This window comes from Aythya ferina (genome assembly GCF_964211825.1).
Source record: "Aythya ferina genome assembly, chromosome: 15".
NCBI lineage: Eukaryota > Metazoa > Chordata > Aves > Anseriformes > Anatidae > Aythya > Aythya ferina.
In genome coordinates, this window is record NC_140314.1 from 686,220 (window position 1) to 706,751 (window position 20,532).

General features: G+C 52.2%; 1 protein-coding gene and 1 long non-coding RNA gene across 2 annotated transcripts; one reads left to right on the forward strand and one right to left on the reverse strand.

The window, feature by feature from the left end:
* Nucleotides 1-1,425: 1,425 nt before the first annotated feature.
* On the forward strand, nt 1,426-17,256 carry SCNN1B (sodium channel epithelial 1 subunit beta). Its single transcript, XM_084536869.1, has 13 exons — nt 1,426-1,493; nt 5,898-6,216; nt 7,102-7,585; nt 8,266-8,459; nt 9,276-9,379; nt 9,855-10,018; nt 10,516-10,623; nt 13,402-13,519; nt 13,701-13,776; nt 13,949-14,006; nt 15,295-15,356; nt 16,481-16,556; nt 16,674-17,256. The coding sequence occupies exons 2-13, from the start codon at nt 5,906-5,908 to the stop codon at nt 17,043-17,045; spliced, it is 2,127 nt and encodes a 708-aa protein (XP_084392995.1). The 5' UTR covers nt 1,426-1,493; nt 5,898-5,905; the 3' UTR covers nt 17,046-17,256.
* Nucleotides 13,471-19,206, reverse strand: LOC311445124. The gene is made up of 3 exons (XR_014698218.1): nt 18,910-19,206; nt 14,292-14,463; nt 13,471-13,601 (listed from the first exon to the last, which is right to left on the reverse strand). It is a non-coding gene; the product is annotated as an uncharacterized lncRNA (long non-coding RNA).
* Nucleotides 19,207-20,532: the final 1,326 nt, after the last annotated feature.

The following is a 20,532-nucleotide window of genomic DNA, read 5'->3' on the forward strand; positions in this document are numbered from 1 at the left end:
GGCTTCACAGCTGATTTTTCAACCTACTGAACAAATGGAGCCTGCTCTATTTTCAGCATTAGAGCTGCCAGTGTTGTTAATGGACATTGTTCTCCAGGGAAATAAGTAGCAATAGAAGGGCAATTATTTTGACAGGACAGAGGTTAGAAACTGGGTAAGTCCCGGTATTCACCGTGAAACCTGTTCATTCTAGCTTCACTTGAAAATACTGTTTAAACACAATCCCACATTCCAGTTTTGACATAATGGTAGGAGGAACTCTGGTGCAATTTAAAAGTAAAAATCCCTTTTGTTCCCAAACAACAAAACACAGGGACATTTGGGAAAGTCTGACCAAGTCTTGATTGAACAAGAATCTGTGATTACTTTTCCTAGCAATCGTTACGTTTTACAATGCTGAGCCACTGTGCAGCAATTTATGGTTCCAAGGAGTTTTATACACGTTTACTGTTCTGCTGTCAGGAGTTAACGACTCCCACAGTCACTCAAGATGCTCGGGGTTTTACCTCTAAACCATGTTTGTGAGGGACTGTTGGGTTCAGGGGTTGCACCTTGCTGGCACAGTGTGTACTGGCCCTGGTGTGGGAAAACACAGAAAACACACGTATCTGAGGCTACAAGTGTAACACCCCCAAAGGACTAATTGTGTGATCAGCAGGAACCGGCGTGTAACAGACGTGAGGATGAGATTAAGACATAAAATGCAAATGTGCAGCTGAAGTCTGAGAAGGGCCGACAACCTGGCCGTGGGTGCGCGGCCTCATCCCAGCACTCGTGTTCCACCTCAAGTAAACCAAAGAGCTTTTTACCCATTTGCTGATTTTTATTCTGGCTTTGCGAGATGTCCTTCGGTTTTCTTGTCATTTTGTGGAAGCAGAGATCATTTATCCTAGCAAGAGATCACCACCTTTCGGGAGCAGCCTGCCGGGGCCGGGGCAGCCTTCCTGCTCTGTTTAAGCATCAACACGGTGCAGTCTGTGCTTGAAAGACAGGCGGTGTACAAAACACCTGCAGGGAACCGTGCCCAGCAGCGGTCTTGATAGTAAACACAGCTGCTAACGGGGAGTTTGCCGTGCCGGCAGGACGGGGCTGGGAGCTCCCTTCGGAGCATGAGCCCGGCCCAAACGCCGCTGCAGCCGCCTGCGCTTGGGGGCCAAAGGCAGCGGCGCCCCCCGGCTGCTGCACGGCCCCGGGAGGGGCGCGGGGAAGGCGGCCCCGGAGCGAGGCACCCCCGGGGCGGGCAGAGCCGGAGCCGCCCCGCTCGGGGCCGGGGACAGGGGGGGGCTGCCCCGGGCCGGGCCGGCGGAGGGACGGGGACGGGGACGGGGATGGAGCCGGGCCCGAGGCGGCCGGGGGGGGCCGCGGGGCCCCGGAGGGCTCCGACGGGGCGGGCGGGGCCGGGGCGGGGCGCGGCGGCGGCGGAAGGGCCCGGCCCGGGCCGGCCTCAGGGCGCAGCGCCCGCGGACCGCGCGGGCACCGGCAGCTACGGGCAGGTACGGGCAGGGCTCGGGGGCAGGGGGCAGGGGGCTGGGGGCTGCCGCTGCCCAGCGTGGACGCGGCGACCCGGCCCGACGGCTGCCGGTGGCGGTGCCGCGGCGGGCGCTGTCGCGGGGAGGCGACGCCGCCGTCGGGGCGCGGGGCCCGGGCAGGACGCGGGGGCAGCGCGGGGGCAGCGCGGGGGCAGCGAGGCGCCGGGTCCGGGGGCGCCCCGGGACGGCCCAGCCCGACGGCACCGCGCGGGGAGGGGGCGCTCGGTGCCCGGCAGGACCGGGACGTGCCCCGGGTGAGGGCCCTGGGTTGCCGTCCCTGCGGGCGCAGCATCGCGCGCAGAGGGACAGAGCTCGGTGCGGTTCTTTGCCGGCGTTTTTGGGGGATGCAGAGCTCCCACGGCCGTGGTGCCCGCAGTGAGGGACCCGCTGGGACAGCCCCGAGGCCGCCCGACCTTTTCTGGCTTTGGCAGCATCCGTGCGGGTTATCGTGCCAGCCGGGTGTCCTGGACGCGCTTACTGTGCAGTCAGGTGTAGTTGTTCTTATTTAACCTCTGTTTACACAGGGCCTTCATACCTTAATCTCCCTGATAGGAGATATGGAAGCAGACCGCAGCTTTCTGAACGTTTCACTGTCCATTTCCTTTGTTCTGGGAAAGGTGCCACCCGCCCCGCGCTGCTGCCTCCCGGGGTGCCGACAGAGGATGCTCCCTGGCCGGGCTCTGCCTGTTGCAGGACCGGAGCGCTGCGTTTGGGGAGGAGCCACCGAGGGGTTTTGCTCCTCCGCGTTCAGGGACCCGTGCTGATCGTTGCACAAGCAGCAGGTGTAACTCAGCAACGTGACCTTAGTGGCGAGTGGGGGGTGAGGCTTCTCACTGCCCTGGGAGACAGCAACATTATGGGAAATCCAGGCTTCACGGCAGGGAAAGAAGGGATGGAGCATCTGACCTACAGTGCAGAAAGGCAGGCAAATGCTTTCTGAGCTCCCAGTGCTGTGTGTGCCTGGCAAGGACCAGGCGGCACCGGCAGGCATTTGAGCCGGCGGCTGCATGCGGCATCGCGCAGAGCCAGCAAAGAAAAGCACCCGCTGGGCACTCTGTGCCCCCTGCCTTGGGGGGCTTTCATCGCACAGTCACACCTCGCTGCTCCGCTGTTCCTTTTATCTGCCATCCCGTAAACTCATGGTATGATAAAAAACTTCCCTCTAAGCTGCAAAAGTACCATTAGCTAGCATAACCATCTTCTCTAGGAAAACAAGGCTGGTTGTTTTACTGCAGTCTTTTCATCTGGCTCTAGAGGAGATGGCATACGAGCAGCTGATGATCAAAGAGCTATGACTATTGTGTGTCTCAGTAGCGAAAGTAGGGAATAATTGCAGTATCGGGCTAGTACTGCTGGGGTGGTTTTACAGCCCAGGTATCACCTGCAGTCTCCTGGAGCATGCTGAGTTTTGCTTATGTCTTTATTTCCTGTAAATGGTAACTGCCCCAGGAAAACCCTGGAGGAGATTAAACACAGTCAACACGGTAATTTCGTAATGTGGAAGTCTGATCTCACCGGTAAGGTGGAGGAGTTTCACCTGGGATGATGCTAGGAGTAAGGCCGGACTCATGGCCCATGGGGGAAGGTGAGGACACCCGCACAGCACAGAGGCTGCCTTCGGGACGGCCTCGGTCAGCATGCAGCTGCGGTGCTGCCGGGAGAAGGGCTTGGGGCGGCCGTGCACCGCAGAGGGCTCGTGGCCCTGGGAGCAGGTCCTGGAAGTGCTCCCAGGGGAGCCCAGCTTACAGACAGGTGCCAGCGGCAGGGCCGTGGTGCTTCGTTCACTGCACACCGCGAGGTGCAGCCCTGCCAAGCCCTGGGGAGCCGCGCAGCAGCAGCAGCACATTTACAGGTGGCTGAGGGGAACACGAGGTCTGCTCCCATCAGCGTGTTAGAGGGGGAGCCTGCAGATCAGCAGTGCGATGATAAAAAACACAAAGGAGGAAAAGGAGCAGGGCAGCCCAACGGGTGTGTGTTCCCCTGCCCTGACCTTGGGAACGGAACAGTTCTCCTGGGAGGGAACCCCTGCAGCAGCCGCGAGCTGCCGTGTTTCTGGGATCCCTGAGCTTGCACACAGCATGAATAATGGGGGCTGGGGGCAGCAGCAGGGACAGCGCTTTGTGAGCATTAGCTCAGCACTGCCGCGTGCCACCCACACCTTCGGGGGAAGCCTCCTCGGCCCCTGCCCTGCTGCAGCCCTGCCACCTTCCTCGGAGGGGGTTGTGTGAGGGGGTCTCAATTACCTGAACCAGGCCAGCAGCTTTGACATTGAGGAAAAAATGGTTTGGATCAGTTTAAAACATATCTAAAAACTATTTCAATTCCATTTTCCACAGTATGGCCTGAGTGTAACTTAAAAATGAGAAAATGCTGCCCTTCAGCACGGTGTTTTTATGATTGCTGAGCTGAAGACATAAAGCAAACCACAAGGTTTTCTAATCTTTACTTAAAACTGATTTGAACGTGGTCATCTTTTCCTATGGCAGCACTTTGCCACTGCTATTGCTAGCAAGAAAAAGATACTCTTAAAGTGGTTAAATGGAAATAAATTCAAGATGGAGAATAAATGTGTGAGTGACTCCTGCAGAACTGAACAAAGACTAAAGGCAGGTTCAAAACTGGCCATTGAGCAACTTCAGTCAGACACAAAACTTTTATTCTGCATGCACTCCTCAAACCGCATGTACACATCTCAATATCGTCATCAGGAAAAAATTGTTAAAATCAGGCTTAGGGAACAGTATTAAAAATAACAACTTCTTCTGGTGTTCTCAGCTTGATGTGCAGCTGATGGAGCCGTGCACCGAGCACCTGGGATCCTCTCTAGCAGGTTTCAGAGAGCAGCAGAAGCCCAGGCTCCACGCACAGGCAGCGCCGTGTGTCAGCAGGAAAGCAAACAGATTGCAGGGCATGCAGCCAGTCAGGTCCAGCAGGGCTGGATTTTGCCCAGCAAAGTGTAGGTGTGTTTTAAATTTTAATCTAATCTAAATCTTTTATTGGATTTCTTAAAAGGTGGAAAATATTTACTAGTTTGCTTTGCTGGTCTCTCTGCCTTTAAGTGTATTTTGACTGTACTGTTTATAAATCAGACCCGTCTTGGTGCCTGTGACTCGAGCCCAGTACTGAGGACTGCTCGTTACTGAAATATTGCTGTATTAGTTCAGTGCTACTGCTTCTAGGATGCTGTGATACACACAGCATTTATCTTGAATTCTATTCCCATACAATTGAAGTCTGGAGAATTTTCTAAGTAGCTGACTGTTTTGTTTTGAAATCCTGCCTCAGGATATTAAGATTTAGTAACACAAATTCTCGCCTTAAAAATAGCAGCACAAAATGTTCTATTTACTCACAATATGAATGTAAAATATGCAGCATCTCTCACATGAGCCATAGAAACATACCGATACTATCTTAAAGACAAAGGAATTTGGTGGGAAAAAAACATCTATTGTTCTTCCTCTGGCGGGCAACATGTACTTAACAGCATTCTTGGTCTGGGAAAGACACTGCAGTTTCTAAGTCCTGTCCCCCCTTGGTATTCTGGCCCACTGCAATACTTTTTCCTCACCCACTTTAAGAACCCCTCTGGTAAGCCCCGCGTTAGCCGAACACTGCGCAGGGTTATCCTGATGGTGTGAGAGCAGCGCGTTTCCACGTGTGAGCGCTCGGTCCGTCCAGCACTGACAAAGCCCTCAGACGCTGCTGGGCTGCAGCAGCAACAGCTTGTGGCTTTTTACAGTGACCTGGGTGATACTGGAGGCAAAACACCGCCCTCCTCCCAAGGAAACCCATTACAGGCTAACTTGAAATGTCAGAGGCCTGGCGATTCAAAGCCATTTTCGCACAGGGCTGTCCGTCTGTCCGCCCCAACGGAGGAGCCCCGCGCGGTGGAGGCTGCGAGGGGCCCTCCAAGGACAGCTGCTGGTGGTGCTGGGAGGAAGCTCCTGCTGCTGCCCCGGCACCGTGTGCCCACCTGGGTGCAGCACGGCCACCCTCCGAGGGATGGGAAAGACGTGTACGGAGCCAGGGCTCTGTGCGCTACCGCCGGGCACATAAACCTCATGCAGGCCCGAGCAGCTTCCCTCCCGTGGGGCTGAGAGACCCCACAAAAAGGGACACAGCCACATCCACCACTTTGGAACTGCAAAGCAGAAGTCCCCCCTTACACTCTCTCAAGAATTTGGGGCCGTTTCACTGTCACAGCCTGCCATGAGGAGCTCCAGCCCCAGGTTTCTCCAGGGCTACAAACCGGGGCCGTCACCACGCAACTGCCGTTCTGCCCCGCTGGCAGCACCTCTGGGCTTGGCCTGCTGCGAAGCCCTGCTTCCCCAAGCAGCTGCTCTGATCTCTCTTTCCTGCTTGCAGACACCAGGATGAATGTGAAGAAGTACTTTGTCCGGGCCCTGCACCGCCTCCAGAAGGGCCCCGGCTACACCTACAAGGAGCTGCTGGTCTGGTACTGCGACAACACCAACACGCACGGCCCCAAGCGCATCATCAAGGAGGGGCCGAAGAAGAAAGTCATCTGGTTTTTCTTAACGCTGCTCTTCGCGTCTCTGGTCTTCTGGCAGTGGGGTATCCTCATTAACACGTACCTCTCCTACAACGTCACGTCGTCGCTCTCTATCGGCTTTAAGACCATGAAGTTCCCAGCAGTCACGGTCTGCAACGCCAACCCCTTCAAGTAAGTTTTCCTTTGCCTGATTTATGCAGTTGCATGTGAACACACGCAGTTACAGCACAAGATACACGGGGCTGTTCCTGTCTCAGGTATCACATTAGGAGCAGCAGTGAAAATTATCCTTTGACTCACCAAGTGGCACTAAAAAACAAACAAATGAGAACAATGTAAAAACAAATGGCTCGGATCCAAAGAAGGGGTTGTGTGCTTGCGAGTTTGTCTGTTTCTCATTACAGTATCAGCTAATCTAATAATGGTTATTGCCTCCCTGTAAACTTTCCCTGGCTCAGAGAAAACTTGAAGTTCAACTAACTTGTCACAATCAAAATCAGTCTCGTGATCTCTCCCCACAATTCCTTTCTTTTTCCTCGCCATGAACATACCTCTTATCGCGTACACTCCAGCCATTAAGAGCTAGTTAAACAGTGATATCTGCTGTGAGCTACAGCAACATAATTATAATTTCAAAGGAGCAACTGATCTTTGCTAGGGTTGCTTCAAATTTATATCCATGCAGTAGCGTAGCGCAAGGTGAGATGCTCTCGACTGAGGCACAGGGATTTGTTGTTTTTTCTCTCTGCTTGCTAAAGTTGTTCTGTGTAAACTGCAGTGAATTGCTGAAATACAACACAGGCAGTCCTGTGCCAACAGGCTGTGAGCGAGGTTTGCCAGTGAAGGACTCTGTTTATCTCCAGATGATTTTACACCCAGCTGCTGGGAGACGCGGCGCCCTGCTGGCTGCGCACAGAGCCTCGTGCTGCCATGCAGCTCGCCTCCTGCATTTCCCCGCAGCCACAGCCCCACACGGGCCTGGCACAGCAGCGTGACAGAGCCCGGCCACGTCCCGAGTGCCCTTACACTAGCTGGTGCCCATCTGTTGCCCCGCAGGTACTCGGAGGTGAAGCACTTGCTGAAAGAGCTGGACAAGCTGATCGAGGCGGCTCTGGAGAGGATCCTGCAGCCCACGCATGGGGACACCATCACACCCCTGCTGCTGAATGGCAGCGACAATGCCTCCGAGGGGCTGGATCTGGCACTCTGGAACCAGATTCCACTGGTGCTCATTGATGAGCATGACAAGGACAACCCTGTCATCGTGGAGATCTTTGAGACCAGCAGGACCGCTCCGGGGAATGGGACTGCTATGGGGAACGGGACCTCTCCGGGGAATGGGACTGCTCTAGAGAACGGGATCTCTCTGGGGAATGAGACTGCTCCAGGGAATGAGACTGCTCCAGGGAATGGGACCGCTCCAGGGAATGGGACTGCTCCAGGGAATGAGACTGCTCCAGGGAACGGGACCACTGCTGCTCCTCCTGCCCCGTCCAACACCACCTCCGAAGAGAAGAAGTACAAGCTGGCAGTGAAGCTGGTAAGAGGGGGTGCAGTGGCGACAGCATCTCCGCCACGGGGAGGGCCGGGCGCAGCCTCAGTGGGTGCGGGCAGGGCTCTGCCTGTCCCTGCGCCACGCAGCAGCCCCCAGCCAGGGGCTGCCCGCTGCACCAGGGCAGGGCAGAGGCAGGGGCTCTGCCTGCCACCTCCACCCCTTCCTCTGTGCCCATACCCAAAGCACTGGGGAGAGGCTGTGGCCACATCCCCTGCCCAGTGTCCGCTGCAGGGGCACAGTGGGGGCACGTGGTGGCCTTGCTTCCCCCTGTCCTGTTCTCCCATGGCCTCAGTCCCGCCAGGCAGTGTTACAGGCCGAGATCTTGGAAGCTGAGGCAACTGCAGCAGCCTTCAAGAATTGAGCAAAACATGATGTTTTCTGTAAGCCTGGTGAGGTAACCTCTGGGACTGATGGAGAAGCTGTCCAGTTGGGAAACATCCCTGGGAAAGGGACCCCAATCTAGTGGGTGGCATCTAGCTGGAACTAGATGATCCTTAAGGCCCCTTCCAACCCCCACTCCATGTGGTATCACTCTCTGACCCACCTGTTGAGCACGTTCAGATGTGGCCGCCGTTCCCTCAGCTCCTGCCTGGCCGCAGCTTTGGTCCCTCAGGACCAGTGGACAGGGCTGGCCCGGGGCAGGAGCTGACTGTGTGTGTCTCCAGTGCAGCCACCAGGGCTCCAACAACTGCACCTACAGGAACTTCACCAGCGCAGCGCAGGCGGTGACAGAGTGGTACATCCTGCAGTCCACCAGCATCCTCTCCAAAGTCCCACTGCAAGAAAGAATCAGGATGGGCTACCAGGCAGAGGACATGATCCTGGCGTGTCTCTACGGGGCTGAACCCTGCAACTACAAGTAGGTACACACTGAGCCCTTCCTGGCACATCAGGAGTGGTGCAGGATGCTGAAGGCAGGACAGCATTTTTATTTTCTAGTTTTTAAAGTATATATAACAGCATTTCCCAGATGGTTTCTGGATGCGATCCTGGCTGAAATGGTATTTTTGGATAGTGGCTTGGTGTTTAGTTTGGATGGGCCATTTTGCTCACGATGTATTGAGGCTAGCAGCACCGATGAGACCTTCACTAGGAATTTAGCAATAATCGCTGCCAGCTCAGGTGTTGAGTCAGCACAGAGACACAGCCCTCAGTTACACCTTATCTTTTTACGCAAGGCTCTGAAAAATGCATTTTATCCATCACTGTTTCTTGTGAATGCCGAATTTATATATACAGTTTTGAGAAATTCAAGTGCACAGAGCAACCCAGGCTTCAAGGAATCCTGCCAGCAATACCACTTCTGCAAAGAAGGCAACAGAGAATTAGTATCAAAGAATGAGATATGACACAAGCCAAAGCCTGTTACTATAGCTGAGATCAAGCCAGTATTTTTGGTCTCATCTGCATGGCAGGCTATTCTTTTCCATTACGACAGAGCATTATCCTCAACAGCTGTGCCTCGGTACATGTCAGTACCTGGCTTTTCTTTGTTTCCAACAGCAGATTGATTGGAATTACATCAGCTGAAATTTCTATTCAAGTGTTCAACAAATGAAGCAATTTAAAGTGAATCCCAGAGCTAGCTGCCAAAAGCCAGTCTCACCACATCCGTTATTTGATAACCCTTCAGTTCTCCCTGAGAGTCACAGTTTTATGCGCATGATTCTTCCAGGAATTTCACCCAAATCTATCACCCAGACCACGGTAACTGCTACATCTTTAACTGGGGCATGGACAAAGAGGCTTTGAATTCTTCCAACCCTGGAGCCGAGTTTGGTAAGAGAAAGCTCCACTAAAGAAAGAGTTAAAGGAACAGAAGCGCTGGGAATTATTCTGTCTCTCAATGGCAATTTCTGTTATCTGTGACAGATTTGTAATTTCTTTTTCAACAGAGCACTACAGCAGGGAATAACTGTTTTCCAGAGGGTATAAGTCCCCAGAATGGAAATCTGTTGCATAGAGAGAAGTAACGTGACTACAGTTAGCAGAAGTGTAACATCTGGATAGCCAAAGTATCTGAGGGAATGGCTGAACACTCAGTGAGATATTTCCATTCTGTGCATTTGCCATCATGTGTATTTATGCACGTGTAACACTGCTGTGGCAGACAGGCTTGGGTTCTTCCCCCAAGGACTGGAGATTTCTGTGCACAGTGAGAGGAAAAGATGCTCAGGTGTTTTGTTGTTGTTTTTTAATAAAGACCTGAATTTTGATGCTATTCCTGTTCAGAATATTTTGTTCGGTGCCACAGGGCTGAAGCTGATTCTGGACATCAGCCAGCAGGACTACATCCCCTACCTGTCATCTGCTGCTGGGGCACGGCTGATGCTGCATCAACAGAAGAGCTTCCCATTCCTCAAGGATCAGGGCATCTATGCGATGGCTGGGACGGAAACCTCCATTGGCGTGTTGGTGGTATGTGTGGCATTCCTCTAGAGCAGATTGTCTGAGAATAATGTTATCTGATGGGAGCGCAACCAAGTTTGTTTTAAGTCTTGGCTGAACTGGCTCAAACCAAAAGAGTCAAGGCGTGCTCTAGCTATGGGCTGGAAAAGTTTATGGAGACTTTTATGTAACTGTCCTGGCAAAGTGCTTTATTAAAGCCAAAATATTGAGCCCAGGTCATTGTTCCCTCCTCTCACACTATGTCAGAAGGTTCCTCGCTAACACATGCTGTTGGCATGTCACTCCAGAGCCCAAGTTCTGGCTGGCAACTCTGGCCAGGGCACCCGCTCTGGGCCTCTGGTTCTCCTAGAGCAGAGGTGCCAGAGCACAAGATGACAGCGATTCTCTGAGGTTTTTTTCAAAGCCAGCAGGGAATTACATATGGGAATTACAGAATATCTGGAAAAGCAGCCCCAGGTGCTCAGGGGAGCAATAACCTCACGTTTGCTGTCTTGGTTTTCTTTCAGGATGAACTAGAGCGGATGGGCTACCCCTACAGTGACTGTACCATGAATGGGTCTGATGTCCCTGTAAAAAACCTTTACAGCGAATACAATACTTCCTACTCCATACAGGTAAAACATGATTTTAAATCAAACAAAGATGTTCAGGGGAAATCTTCAAAGCAGTTGCAGATTTTGACTGGCTTGTCAGGTTACTGGAGGCTCAGCAGTGATAAGGAAGGAAGCATAACCTAAGCACGGGAACCTTCTTTTCTGGTAATAAATCAGAACTCAGGTCTGAACATGCAGTAGCCCCGGGTTTGGAAACAATCCAGTGAAGTCACTGTATTTACACTCTGTGTTGCAGGATCAAAACCTAATGACGTAATTATTCAAAGTTACATCAAACTATTAGGAATATTGCTTTGGCAGACAACGCAGTTTAGTGTAACGTACAGTCCTCATTCCTGTTCCAAAGCAGCTCACATAGCAAGGAAGCAGTATTAGTAATTTTTGCCTTATCTAGGCATGAAGTTTGTTTCATTTTGAGAGGGTTGAAAACGGGCATTGCTGTAATTTTCTCAAAAGCCGTAACACAGAAAATCCCCCAGCATCTCTGTTGTTAGGCACCCTGGTACAGGCAATGTACCAGCAGAGCGCTGATTTGCAGACCAAAAAGCAAAATATTTTTACCTTGACATACGACCACGATTTAAAGCTGGTCTCATTGCACACTGCTGCCTCAGCTCAGCTCCCCCCACGAAAGGTTCCTCTCACCTGAAAACACCAAAGCGAGAGGAGGCGAGCCGGGTTTCCCTGCTCCCATTAACACATCCTGGTTCTTTGGTGTTGCTCCTGAAGGGGTCAGTGCCTCGCTAATGCTGCACGTGCCGGCCGCCTGCCACTTCAGCTTTCTCCTTCCAGGGGTCCTTTAAAAGAATACCTGATCCTGCCATCACTGAGGCAATTAATTTCTTTTCAGCTGTGAGAATATCTTCTTCTACAATTTCCATGCTTGGCTGAAATCTTTTAATTATAAGGAGATCAACCACAAGGGGCGGGTGTGCAATCATTACCTGTGTTCAACACGCGAACTTCTTTAAACTCCCGGGGTTGCTGAGCAGTCAGCACGCCCTCACGTGCCGCTGTGCCAGTGCTGTGCCCAGGTGACTGCAGTGCTAGGAGGCTTTGCTGAGATCGCACCTTGTCACGAAGCAGGATGCCTCCTGCTGCTCCGGCTGCTCCGGGCGGATAACAGCTACCTGGGTAACTGTCGTGCTGCTGGCTTTAACCACGCTGCTGCTCTGCTGCCCTAAGGTGCAAAGCAGTTTGTATTTTGTGTAGGCACATAATGGTGCTACTGCCCTGACAGGGATAAACACGCAGGAGGGATCCCTCTCCTGAACACACCTCTTCTTTTTTAATCCTTCTCTTTCTGAGAGAAATAAGTCAATTTTTACACTGAGAAGGGCTGCTTAGTTTGTACAGGAAGCGAAGACAGACCTTTGTCTTTTCTTCACTTTAAAATTGGGATGAGAAAGTTGAGTGTTTGTAAACCTTGAATCTGTAATAAAAATATAGTGTAAACATCAAACACTGGTTAATTTGTAACAGGCTATAACATAAGGGAGAAACAGTCCTTAGGGGTGAGATCTGGCAATAAAGAAACCACCAAAAACATTTTCGTGGTTATTTACAAATGACTGAAGAATACATCTCAGACAAGTTGAAGGGGTTTGGTCTAGCAGGCTTTTTGCATTTCTGCCTTTATATAATTATAACAATTGGACCACTTTACCCTACTTTTTAAGATGCTTGTATAATGTTTAAGCAAATACTTGAAATGATTGCATTATTATTTAAAAGTTGCTAAACACTGGCCAGGGTACTATGTCCGCATAATTCGTGTCACTTCAGAGACCTCTCAGCAACACCAGCCTTTTTTATCACTCCATGATTATAGTGAATTCTGTAAGCATTTCATGTTACATAGACATTCTCTGACTGTCCTACCTACCTGAAACTGTTAAATTCAATTATCTTCTCATAGACTTTGTTATTGCTTTGTGCATTGTTTCATGAAAAATCCCACTCCGATCTCTGATGATTAACTTCATGCCTCGCTGAGCTAATGGCAGTGTTGCAGCCCTGGATCGCATGCTGTCGGAGCCGCAGCTGTAATCCCTTCAAGGAGAGAAACAGATGCACAGATAAGATAATTCAGATTTCTAAAGCCTGCTCTTTTTGTTGAAGTATTTTTAAAGTCTTGGCTTTCAAGTGGAAACCAACCCTTTGTCAATATGTGATATAAAACCTGGAGACAACAGCTGTGTCTGTGGATAAAATAGAACATTTTTATTCCTTTTTGGAAACTCTATATTGCTTCCACAAAACCCTAAAATAATTAAGAATTGAGCAGTTCCCTGTGCAGCTGGGAGCAGGCATGCAGCTCCCTTCTACTCCTGCGAGGTGAATTACCCACGTTAACTTGCCACTACAATTTAGCTTAAAAAACAGAGTAGTAGTAAAAATGCAACATAAAAAGAAATGTAATTGCAGTGCAGCTATAAACATGACAGCTTACTCACCAACCTCTTCTTTCCATTGGAATCACTGCTCTATGACAGACCACAAACACAGTGCCGCTGTGAGGGGCTGCCACGCTGTGCTGCAGCACCCGGAGACGCTTGGCACAGGCTGGAGGAGCATCTCTGTAGGATGGCTCCCACGGCAGAGGCAGCTTTCTCTCTGTATGGAGCTACAAAACCTTCTACTCGGTGCAAGAGAGCCCCTGGAAGGAACGTGCCTGGGAGCAGGCTAATTCACATAGCAAACACGGACAGTAGCAACACAGAGATCACCAGGGAAGTATACCCCACTTCTAAGCAGCTCCCTCTTCCCTTTTTCCAGGCCTGCCTGCGTTCCTGTTTCCAAAATCACATGGCTGAGATCTGTGGATGCGGTCACTACATGTTTCCTTTACCCGAAGGGGTAACTTACTGCAACAACGACGATAACCCAGGCTGGGGTAAGAGCACGAACAAAGCTGACTGTACGGCCTTCCCAGGGCACTGGCACGCAGGAGGGAGGGCCTGGGCGCGCGTTTATCACTACTGAGAAATTAGAATTGAATCTATGAAATGAATATAATCCAGTAAGTGCAGTTCTTATCTAAACAGAAGCTTCGATTTTTTGTTTTCACCAAACAGCATACTGCTATTCATCACTGAGATCAAGTATAAGACAGAGACAAATTTGCATTGACTCTTGTAAGGAAACATGCAAGTAAGTACTTCGACTATTTCTGGCAGCTGTAGAGGTAAAAGAATCCTGCATTTTGTCTCCCATCAATTCTGACCTCCTTAAAATTGCAGAAAACTGAGTGGGGTTGCTTATCTGAATGAGAACTGAAGTTCCAGTGACTTGTGTGTTAATGTTCTTTCCCCCTTCTTCCTAGCGACACGCAGTATAAAATGACCATCTCTATGGCAGACTGGCCATCTGAAGCTTCAGAGGTAACACTGATTTCTTGTTTTGAAACAGCCATTAATAACTACCCGTTCTTAACCATGTGAATCACTCAGTACTTTTAGAGTTAATGCCCAGGTAACAAGGGCCTCTTTGCTAAATTACACATTTTCAGCTTGCAGACAGAGCCTAACCCCAGAGCACGAGGCACGAGGGGTGACAACAGAGCAAAACTGAGTGCCCACGCTCCCTGCCAGGCGGGTGCAGGCAGGGCATGGCACAGGCTTTCCTCCTCCAATATCGCTGGCATGGCACAGGGCACGGGTGCTTACCTTCAGCCCTGCCTCGCACACGCCGCCCAGTCGGGGTCTGCAGTGCACTCACTGGGAGCTGTCACCTTGAGGCTTCATGCCATTGGGAGCAGAGAGCAGCCAGGAACGGGGCCACCTGCCCACAGCACGAGGGTGGTGGAGGCTGCAGGGGCAGTCAGGTCTCGTGGGCTCCCTAAAGAGAGAACAAACACTCTTTTGGACCATGCACTAAGCACTCAGGATTACCCGGCATCGATGCTAGGTGTGCAGCCCTGCCTCTTGCCACCGCCACGCACCAGAGGCTTTGCTGCCCCGCTGGCTCCCCGCCTCACAGCACGCCGTGCCCGCATCCTCCAGGCGGGCAGCACGGCTCCCAAGGCAAACCCTGCTCGGTACGGTGTGCCTCGTGACACGGAGTCGGTTAGAACTGATTTCAGAGGAGATTTCAGACATGCACTGTGATTCAATTTATTCCGGCACATGGCCACCAAGGACTTTACACACAGCTCTTACAGAAAAACTGTATCTTAACAATAATCTCTAATCCTGAATTGATAAAACGACAGCCAGCACAACTGCTACCACTGCATAAACGCAGCCAAAGCAACTGTGCTTGAGCAAAGGCATCTACAAGTTGCCAAGCGCAGGAGTTAGGAATGGGTAAACACAAACCATCTTCTGCCACAAGCTCCTGCTAATTGCCTTTGCCTCCTTCTAAGCACATGGGACGAGTGCCTTATGAACTCACCGCGTTAAACCAGAACACCCCTGCAGCCAGACACCATCTGTGGACACAGAGTCAGTGGAGGCAGCGTGGTGACGTGCTGTAACCGCTGCACAAACCACCGAGTGGGAGTGGGACAGAGGACACTCGACCAACACGTTACTCAGTGTTTTTAATCCAACAGAGCTGGATTAAAACAGGACTATTCAGGACAGGTTTCTTACTGCCCTGGGTTCCTGCCCTGGCAAGTGCTTAGACAGGATGCTGCTTCTCTGTTCTGAATTAGTTCTGTTTCCCTAGGACTGGATTTTCCATATTTTGTCTTACGAAAGGGACATGTCAACAAATGTGACCCTGGACAGGTAAGCGAAAAGCACAACCAATGTATCTTCTCTGTCGAGCCTGCCTACATTAGTTGAATGCGTGCCTTGGCCATCAGCCAGAGCGCACACTGCTAATGCAGAAAGTAGAACAAGATTCGGCACACGCTTGCCTGGAAAATACATGAAGCAAGAAACGCACCTCACGCACATCGTCTGCTCCCCACAGTAACAAACGGGGTCAGACACAACTGTGAACGTGGAGTTAAATTAACATGAACATGAGCTATGCTTCCAGCTGGTCCCATACAGCAGCCTGGAAGCTCTGAAGTGCTGCTCTGCAAGGGTTCAGCTCCTGTAGTGCTGCGTTCGTCCCTTTATACTTATGCCTCCAAATTGCCAACAGCAGCAGCAGGAGGGGGTTACACCAAAAGCAGGGTGGCTGATGAGTTATCCCTCGATAACCTAGGCCCTGAGTTACAGGGAAGAAAGGAATGGGCAGACTGGGGAAGCACAGGCAGCTCCCGTGGTGTTCGTTGCTCAGCATGCCTGAAAAGCCAGTTCTTGTGGAGGCTGAGGAGCCCTGCGTTAACCCACGCATTGCAACACAGCCTGGGCTGGTACAAAGCTCCAACCGGGTCCTGCCCTAATGCCAGGCCCTAAAAACAAATCAGAGCAAAACAAAAAGAAGATGCTTAACTTCTGCATGGTGAGCAAACACCTCGCCAGCACCACCCAGCCTCGCCAGCAGCTCCGTGTGCGCCCTGACTGGCTGCTGAGGGCAGAACCAGGGCCTGGGCTCCCGCTGCCCTGGGGCTGTTGCACGATGTGGCTGCTGTGTCCCTGCGGCTGGAGCACAAGCAGCACTGGAGCACAAGCAGTGCAGTGCTCAGGGGAGGCTTCAGACCAACTAAGACAGCTGGGAAAAAAACACAGCGGGCAGCCCTGGAGAAGGTTCCAGGTGCACAAGTGCTTTTGCAGGAGCAGAGCCACATCCCTCCCCCAGCACGTGTCGTGCAGTGGGGAACGCTGCTGGGCTTTTCCCCGCAGTGGGCAGAGGTTCCTGCTGTTGGGCTGGGAGCTGCCCTCCCCCTGTGCAGCGGGCGGTGCGTGCCCGTGGGACGCCCGCAGCGTGACTTGCTCTGAGCTCCCGTCCTGTGTTGCAGGACTGGCATCATCAAGCTGAACATCTACTTCCAGGAGTACAACTACCGGACCATCTCGGAGTCTGCTGCCACGACGGTGAGTGCCCCGCGCTCGCTTCGTGCGGTGCTACCGCAGGGTCCTGTGAGCTCAGCACCAGAGCCCACGGCACCAGCAGCCCCACGTCACCTCTCTGTCCCGCTCTCCCACCTGCAGATTGTCTGGCTGCTGTCGAACCTGGGAGGCCAGTTCGGGTTCTGGATGGGCGGCTCCGTGCTGTGCCTCATAGAGTTCGGGGAAATCATCATAGACTCCCTGTGGATCACTGTTATCAACATCATCAGCTGGTGCAAAGGCCTGAAGCAGAAGCGGGCGCAGGCGCGGTACCCGGACGCACCGCCCACGGTGTCGGAGCTGGTGGAGGCTCACACAAACCTGGGCTTCCAGCACGAGGAGGCCTGCCCTGTCCCCAGCCCAGGGGCCGAGGCGCTGCCCCCCGAGCCCGGCACCCCCCCACCCAACTACGACTCGCTGCGCGTGCGGCCGCTGGACGCCCTGGGCCCGGACAGCGACGCGGAGACCGAGTAAGCAGCGCGCCCGCTGCCCCCGCGGACTGAGCTGCTGCTGCCGTGCTCGGTTCACAGCTCGCTGAGCAGCCTCCGACGCTTTGGCAAAATCAGGAAGGAGCCGAAAGCCCTCGCTCTCCTCCCCTCCCCTAAAATGTTCACTGTGAAGAAGCGCTCTAATAAATCCTGCAATAAATCTCAGAGCCTGCGTCAGGCTCTGGCTTTAGCACACAGAGCTTGTATGAATCGACTGGTGATATAATAACCCCGTTTCTCTCCGATGAGCAGCCATGCGCACGGGCATGTGTGGAGCTCTTCCTCCTGGGCAGCTTGGAGGATGCCGAGCTCCTGGGTCTGCCCAAGGGGCTGCGGTGCCAGAGGCTGCCAGAGGCACGAGGAAGCAGCGCTGCGAGGAGACCCAGGAGCCCTCCAAGGTGCAGGAGCAGGAACTGTCACGGCCTGTTGGACAGAGACTGCAGTTTGTGCTGCAAGTGTGTGCTGCAGCGTGGGCTGAGCCAGATCTGCAGGGCCCCAGACTGCTTTTGACTAGAGATCACCGTAATTCCATGTCTAAATGGCTCTGATGTAAACAGAGTGAAAAGAACATCCTTTTGCTGCTTGGAGGCTTGCACGCTCTGCAGTCTGTTTGCTGCTCAGTTGTTGTTAATGCTCGCCCTGAGGTGAGCACACCGGTTAATGTGTGTCAGAGATAAGTACTCCAGACTTGATAAAGCTTCAGGCGTGGAGAGGAAGCGCCAAGCCATTTACAGTACCATTCTTGGCAATAAATAAACAAATTAATTGAAAAGTCTCCTTTAGAGAGGTTCCTGGTGGCAGAGGGTGGAGCTCAGCCTGGCAGGGTGCTGAGCAGCATCTCTCGGGGCAGAGGGCGAGGGGCTGCACTCGCCTGACCTCGCTGCTGCCTGCACAGGGCGCTGAGCCCAGGGCACCGGCACCGGGCTGCTGGCACCGCGCCTTCCCGGGGGCTCCGTGCCCATCGCAGCCACGCTGAGGATCTGCGTTGCTGAAGTACTTGTGCAAAACTTCAAGAGGAAACATGATCGTGTGGTTAAATCACAGGACTGGGAACTTGATATCCTGGGCATGGTTCCCAGCGTGGCGTGACCGCTGCGGGTCCCGGGGCAGCCGGTCCCAGCACTGTCCTTCCTCGTGGGCCCCGGCGCATTCCCCACGGGTGGGTGTGAAGGTGGGTGCTGTGCCCCTGGGGGTGCCGGGGGCTCTCGCAGCACGCCGTGCTTGGTGGCAGCGTGCCGAGGGCTTTGTGCTGCTCACGGGTGGATGCTGCCAACGCCCATGGTGGCAGCAGGGCGCCCAGCTGCCCAAAACCACCAGGACAGCGCCCGCGTGCCTCCAGCGCTGCCCCTGCGTGGGGACAGAGAGCACCGAGTGCCCCGCAGCACGGCTGGCAGCAGCCCCCATGGCTGATCCCCACGTTCAGACAAGGACCCGGCCCCAAGCACCGCATCTTGAGCACACTGAGCCATAAACCGTGACAACCGCAGGGCCAGACTGGGTAGGGAGGAGATGCTGGCCTGGACACAATCATCTCTCTAAGGGTCCCCCGTTCTGCTTTCCCCCAGTTTTTGTTCCTGCTGTTTGCACTGCCCAATTTCTGTCTCTCTGCCAGGCGGAAGGTTCCTGCACACGCACAGGTGAAAGCACGGGTTAGAAAAGCAAAGCCTTTCATTTGGTTTATTAAATTCCTGGAGCCTTTCATTATGATCTGTTTCTAAAATAGGAGCCTGTTACAGGTTACCTCGTTTGCACAGGCTAGAACCAGTTACCATTGCCCACGGTCTTTCTGCTTACATTTCCTTTTCTGCGCCTATCAACAAACAAGGTAAGATACAGAGAGACAGATTTACCTTGACAAACTGTCTGGAGCGTGAAGTCCTCAAGTGTTCAAATTACAAATCACTTCCACAACAGGAGTTTCTTTCAGCTGCTTAAGGGATAAGGCAGCAATGCATCTCCAGGGTCAGGGGTTGCAGTGGTAAATGAACGGGGGCTGCACGCTGCCACCACCACAGGAACCTCCCTGAAGTTAGGAAATAAGCAAGAACCTGAAAAGTTGAAGGGAGCAGGTATATAAAAACCAAACACCATCACCAGATTTTAGGAATTTTTGAACTTTCTTGCATCAGAAAGCTGCAGCTGCCAGTGCCAATGTCACAGAAGGAAAAGGAGAATCAAACCTATCAACTGCATTTGGGGTTATTCTATTTACTCCAAAGGCCTCCTGCAATTCTGAGAGAATGAGCTTTTGCTTCCTGCTATCCCAGTCAACTGGGGCAATGGCTTTGGTGAGGCTGCACTGTCACTGCCCGCTCCTTCTCTGCGAGGAATTTCTCTGTTCAAAATTCTTTGAAAAAGTCAAACCCTTAATGACTGGTGGATTGCTGGTCTAAGGCTGCAGTTGCCGTTACAAGACAATGTGCTGGAATATTTGTAGCCTTCATTTTCAAAAGACTTGACTAATGATTTTTTTAAACTTTATGATTACCTCCAAAAAACAATGGCAATTTACAATGAAGTTTTGATTTTCTACTCCTTCTGATACCTACAAGTTTTACAGACATTTTCCAGTTTCACTTGGTGATTCCAAGAACAGGACACTTAACCACTGTCTTTAAGTTAAATTCCAGTTCTTAAATAACAAAACAATGCCAGGAGACAGAATTACAAGGAAACACACCAACTGTGATGCCAGCAGCTGCCACCGGCAGGCAGGTTTCTGTATGCTGAAGCCATTCTGCTTTAGCGATCACGTTCTTGGTACATTTGTTTTTTCTGGTGTTGCATTTCCATTCCTAACCATTCCACTTGAACCAGCTGGTATTTTTAAAAGGCCTTTTATAGCACCTGGAACAATTCCTCCAGAAGTTTTGCCTCAGATAGTAACAACACACGATTACCTTCCATAGACGAAGCAGAGAACAGATTTGCTATGCTACATCAGAAAAAGAACTTTAACAAAAAACACTTCAATCCTCCAGCACCAGACTCCGTGTGAATTGGAGCAGTAAGTCAGAGCTCAGCAAGCAGAACTCATCCCCCAGCTGCAGCCTCCGGCGCGGGTAAGCAGCCTCACCTGCCTCTGATTCCAACTAGGGTGAGGAGGGGAAAAGTAGGGGTAGTTTGCAGTCACCTGCAGCCAAAGAATACCTAAAATAAAGGATACGAGGAATCCAGATTTAGGGTGCCCCTTCTTAGAACATCTGCTGGCTGCCCCAGGGCTGTATTTGTTGGTTCCCCCACCAAGAGCCTGCTGACACAGCCGCTCCAGGCCACCAGAGGCATTGTGCAAGTGGGCACCGTAAGGATCCTGGGGACAGCCAGAGCTCAGCAAGTGACAACAACCGCAGTGACAGGGCAGATGAAAGGTGGTTAGGAAACTTGCTACAGACAGAGGAATCCAGTTCTTACAAGAGTTGCCCTAGACTTTTCAGCTCCTCGCTTCCCCTCTCCCGAAAGGAATGTTTGTCTTA

Excerpts from the sequence above, each read along its gene's own strand:
- SCNN1B (XM_084536869.1), top strand. The coding sequence starts at position 5,906 with ATGAATGTGAAGAAGTACTTTGTCCGGGCCCTGCACCGCCTCCAGAAG. Across the intron at positions 9,380-9,854 it reads CAACCCTGGAGCCGAGTTTG|GGCTGAAGCTGATTCTGGAC; the intron begins GTAAGAGAAAGC and ends TCGGTGCCACAG. Across the intron at positions 15,357-16,480 it reads ACAAATGTGACCCTGGACAG|GACTGGCATCATCAAGCTGA; the intron begins GTAAGCGAAAAG and ends CCTGTGTTGCAG.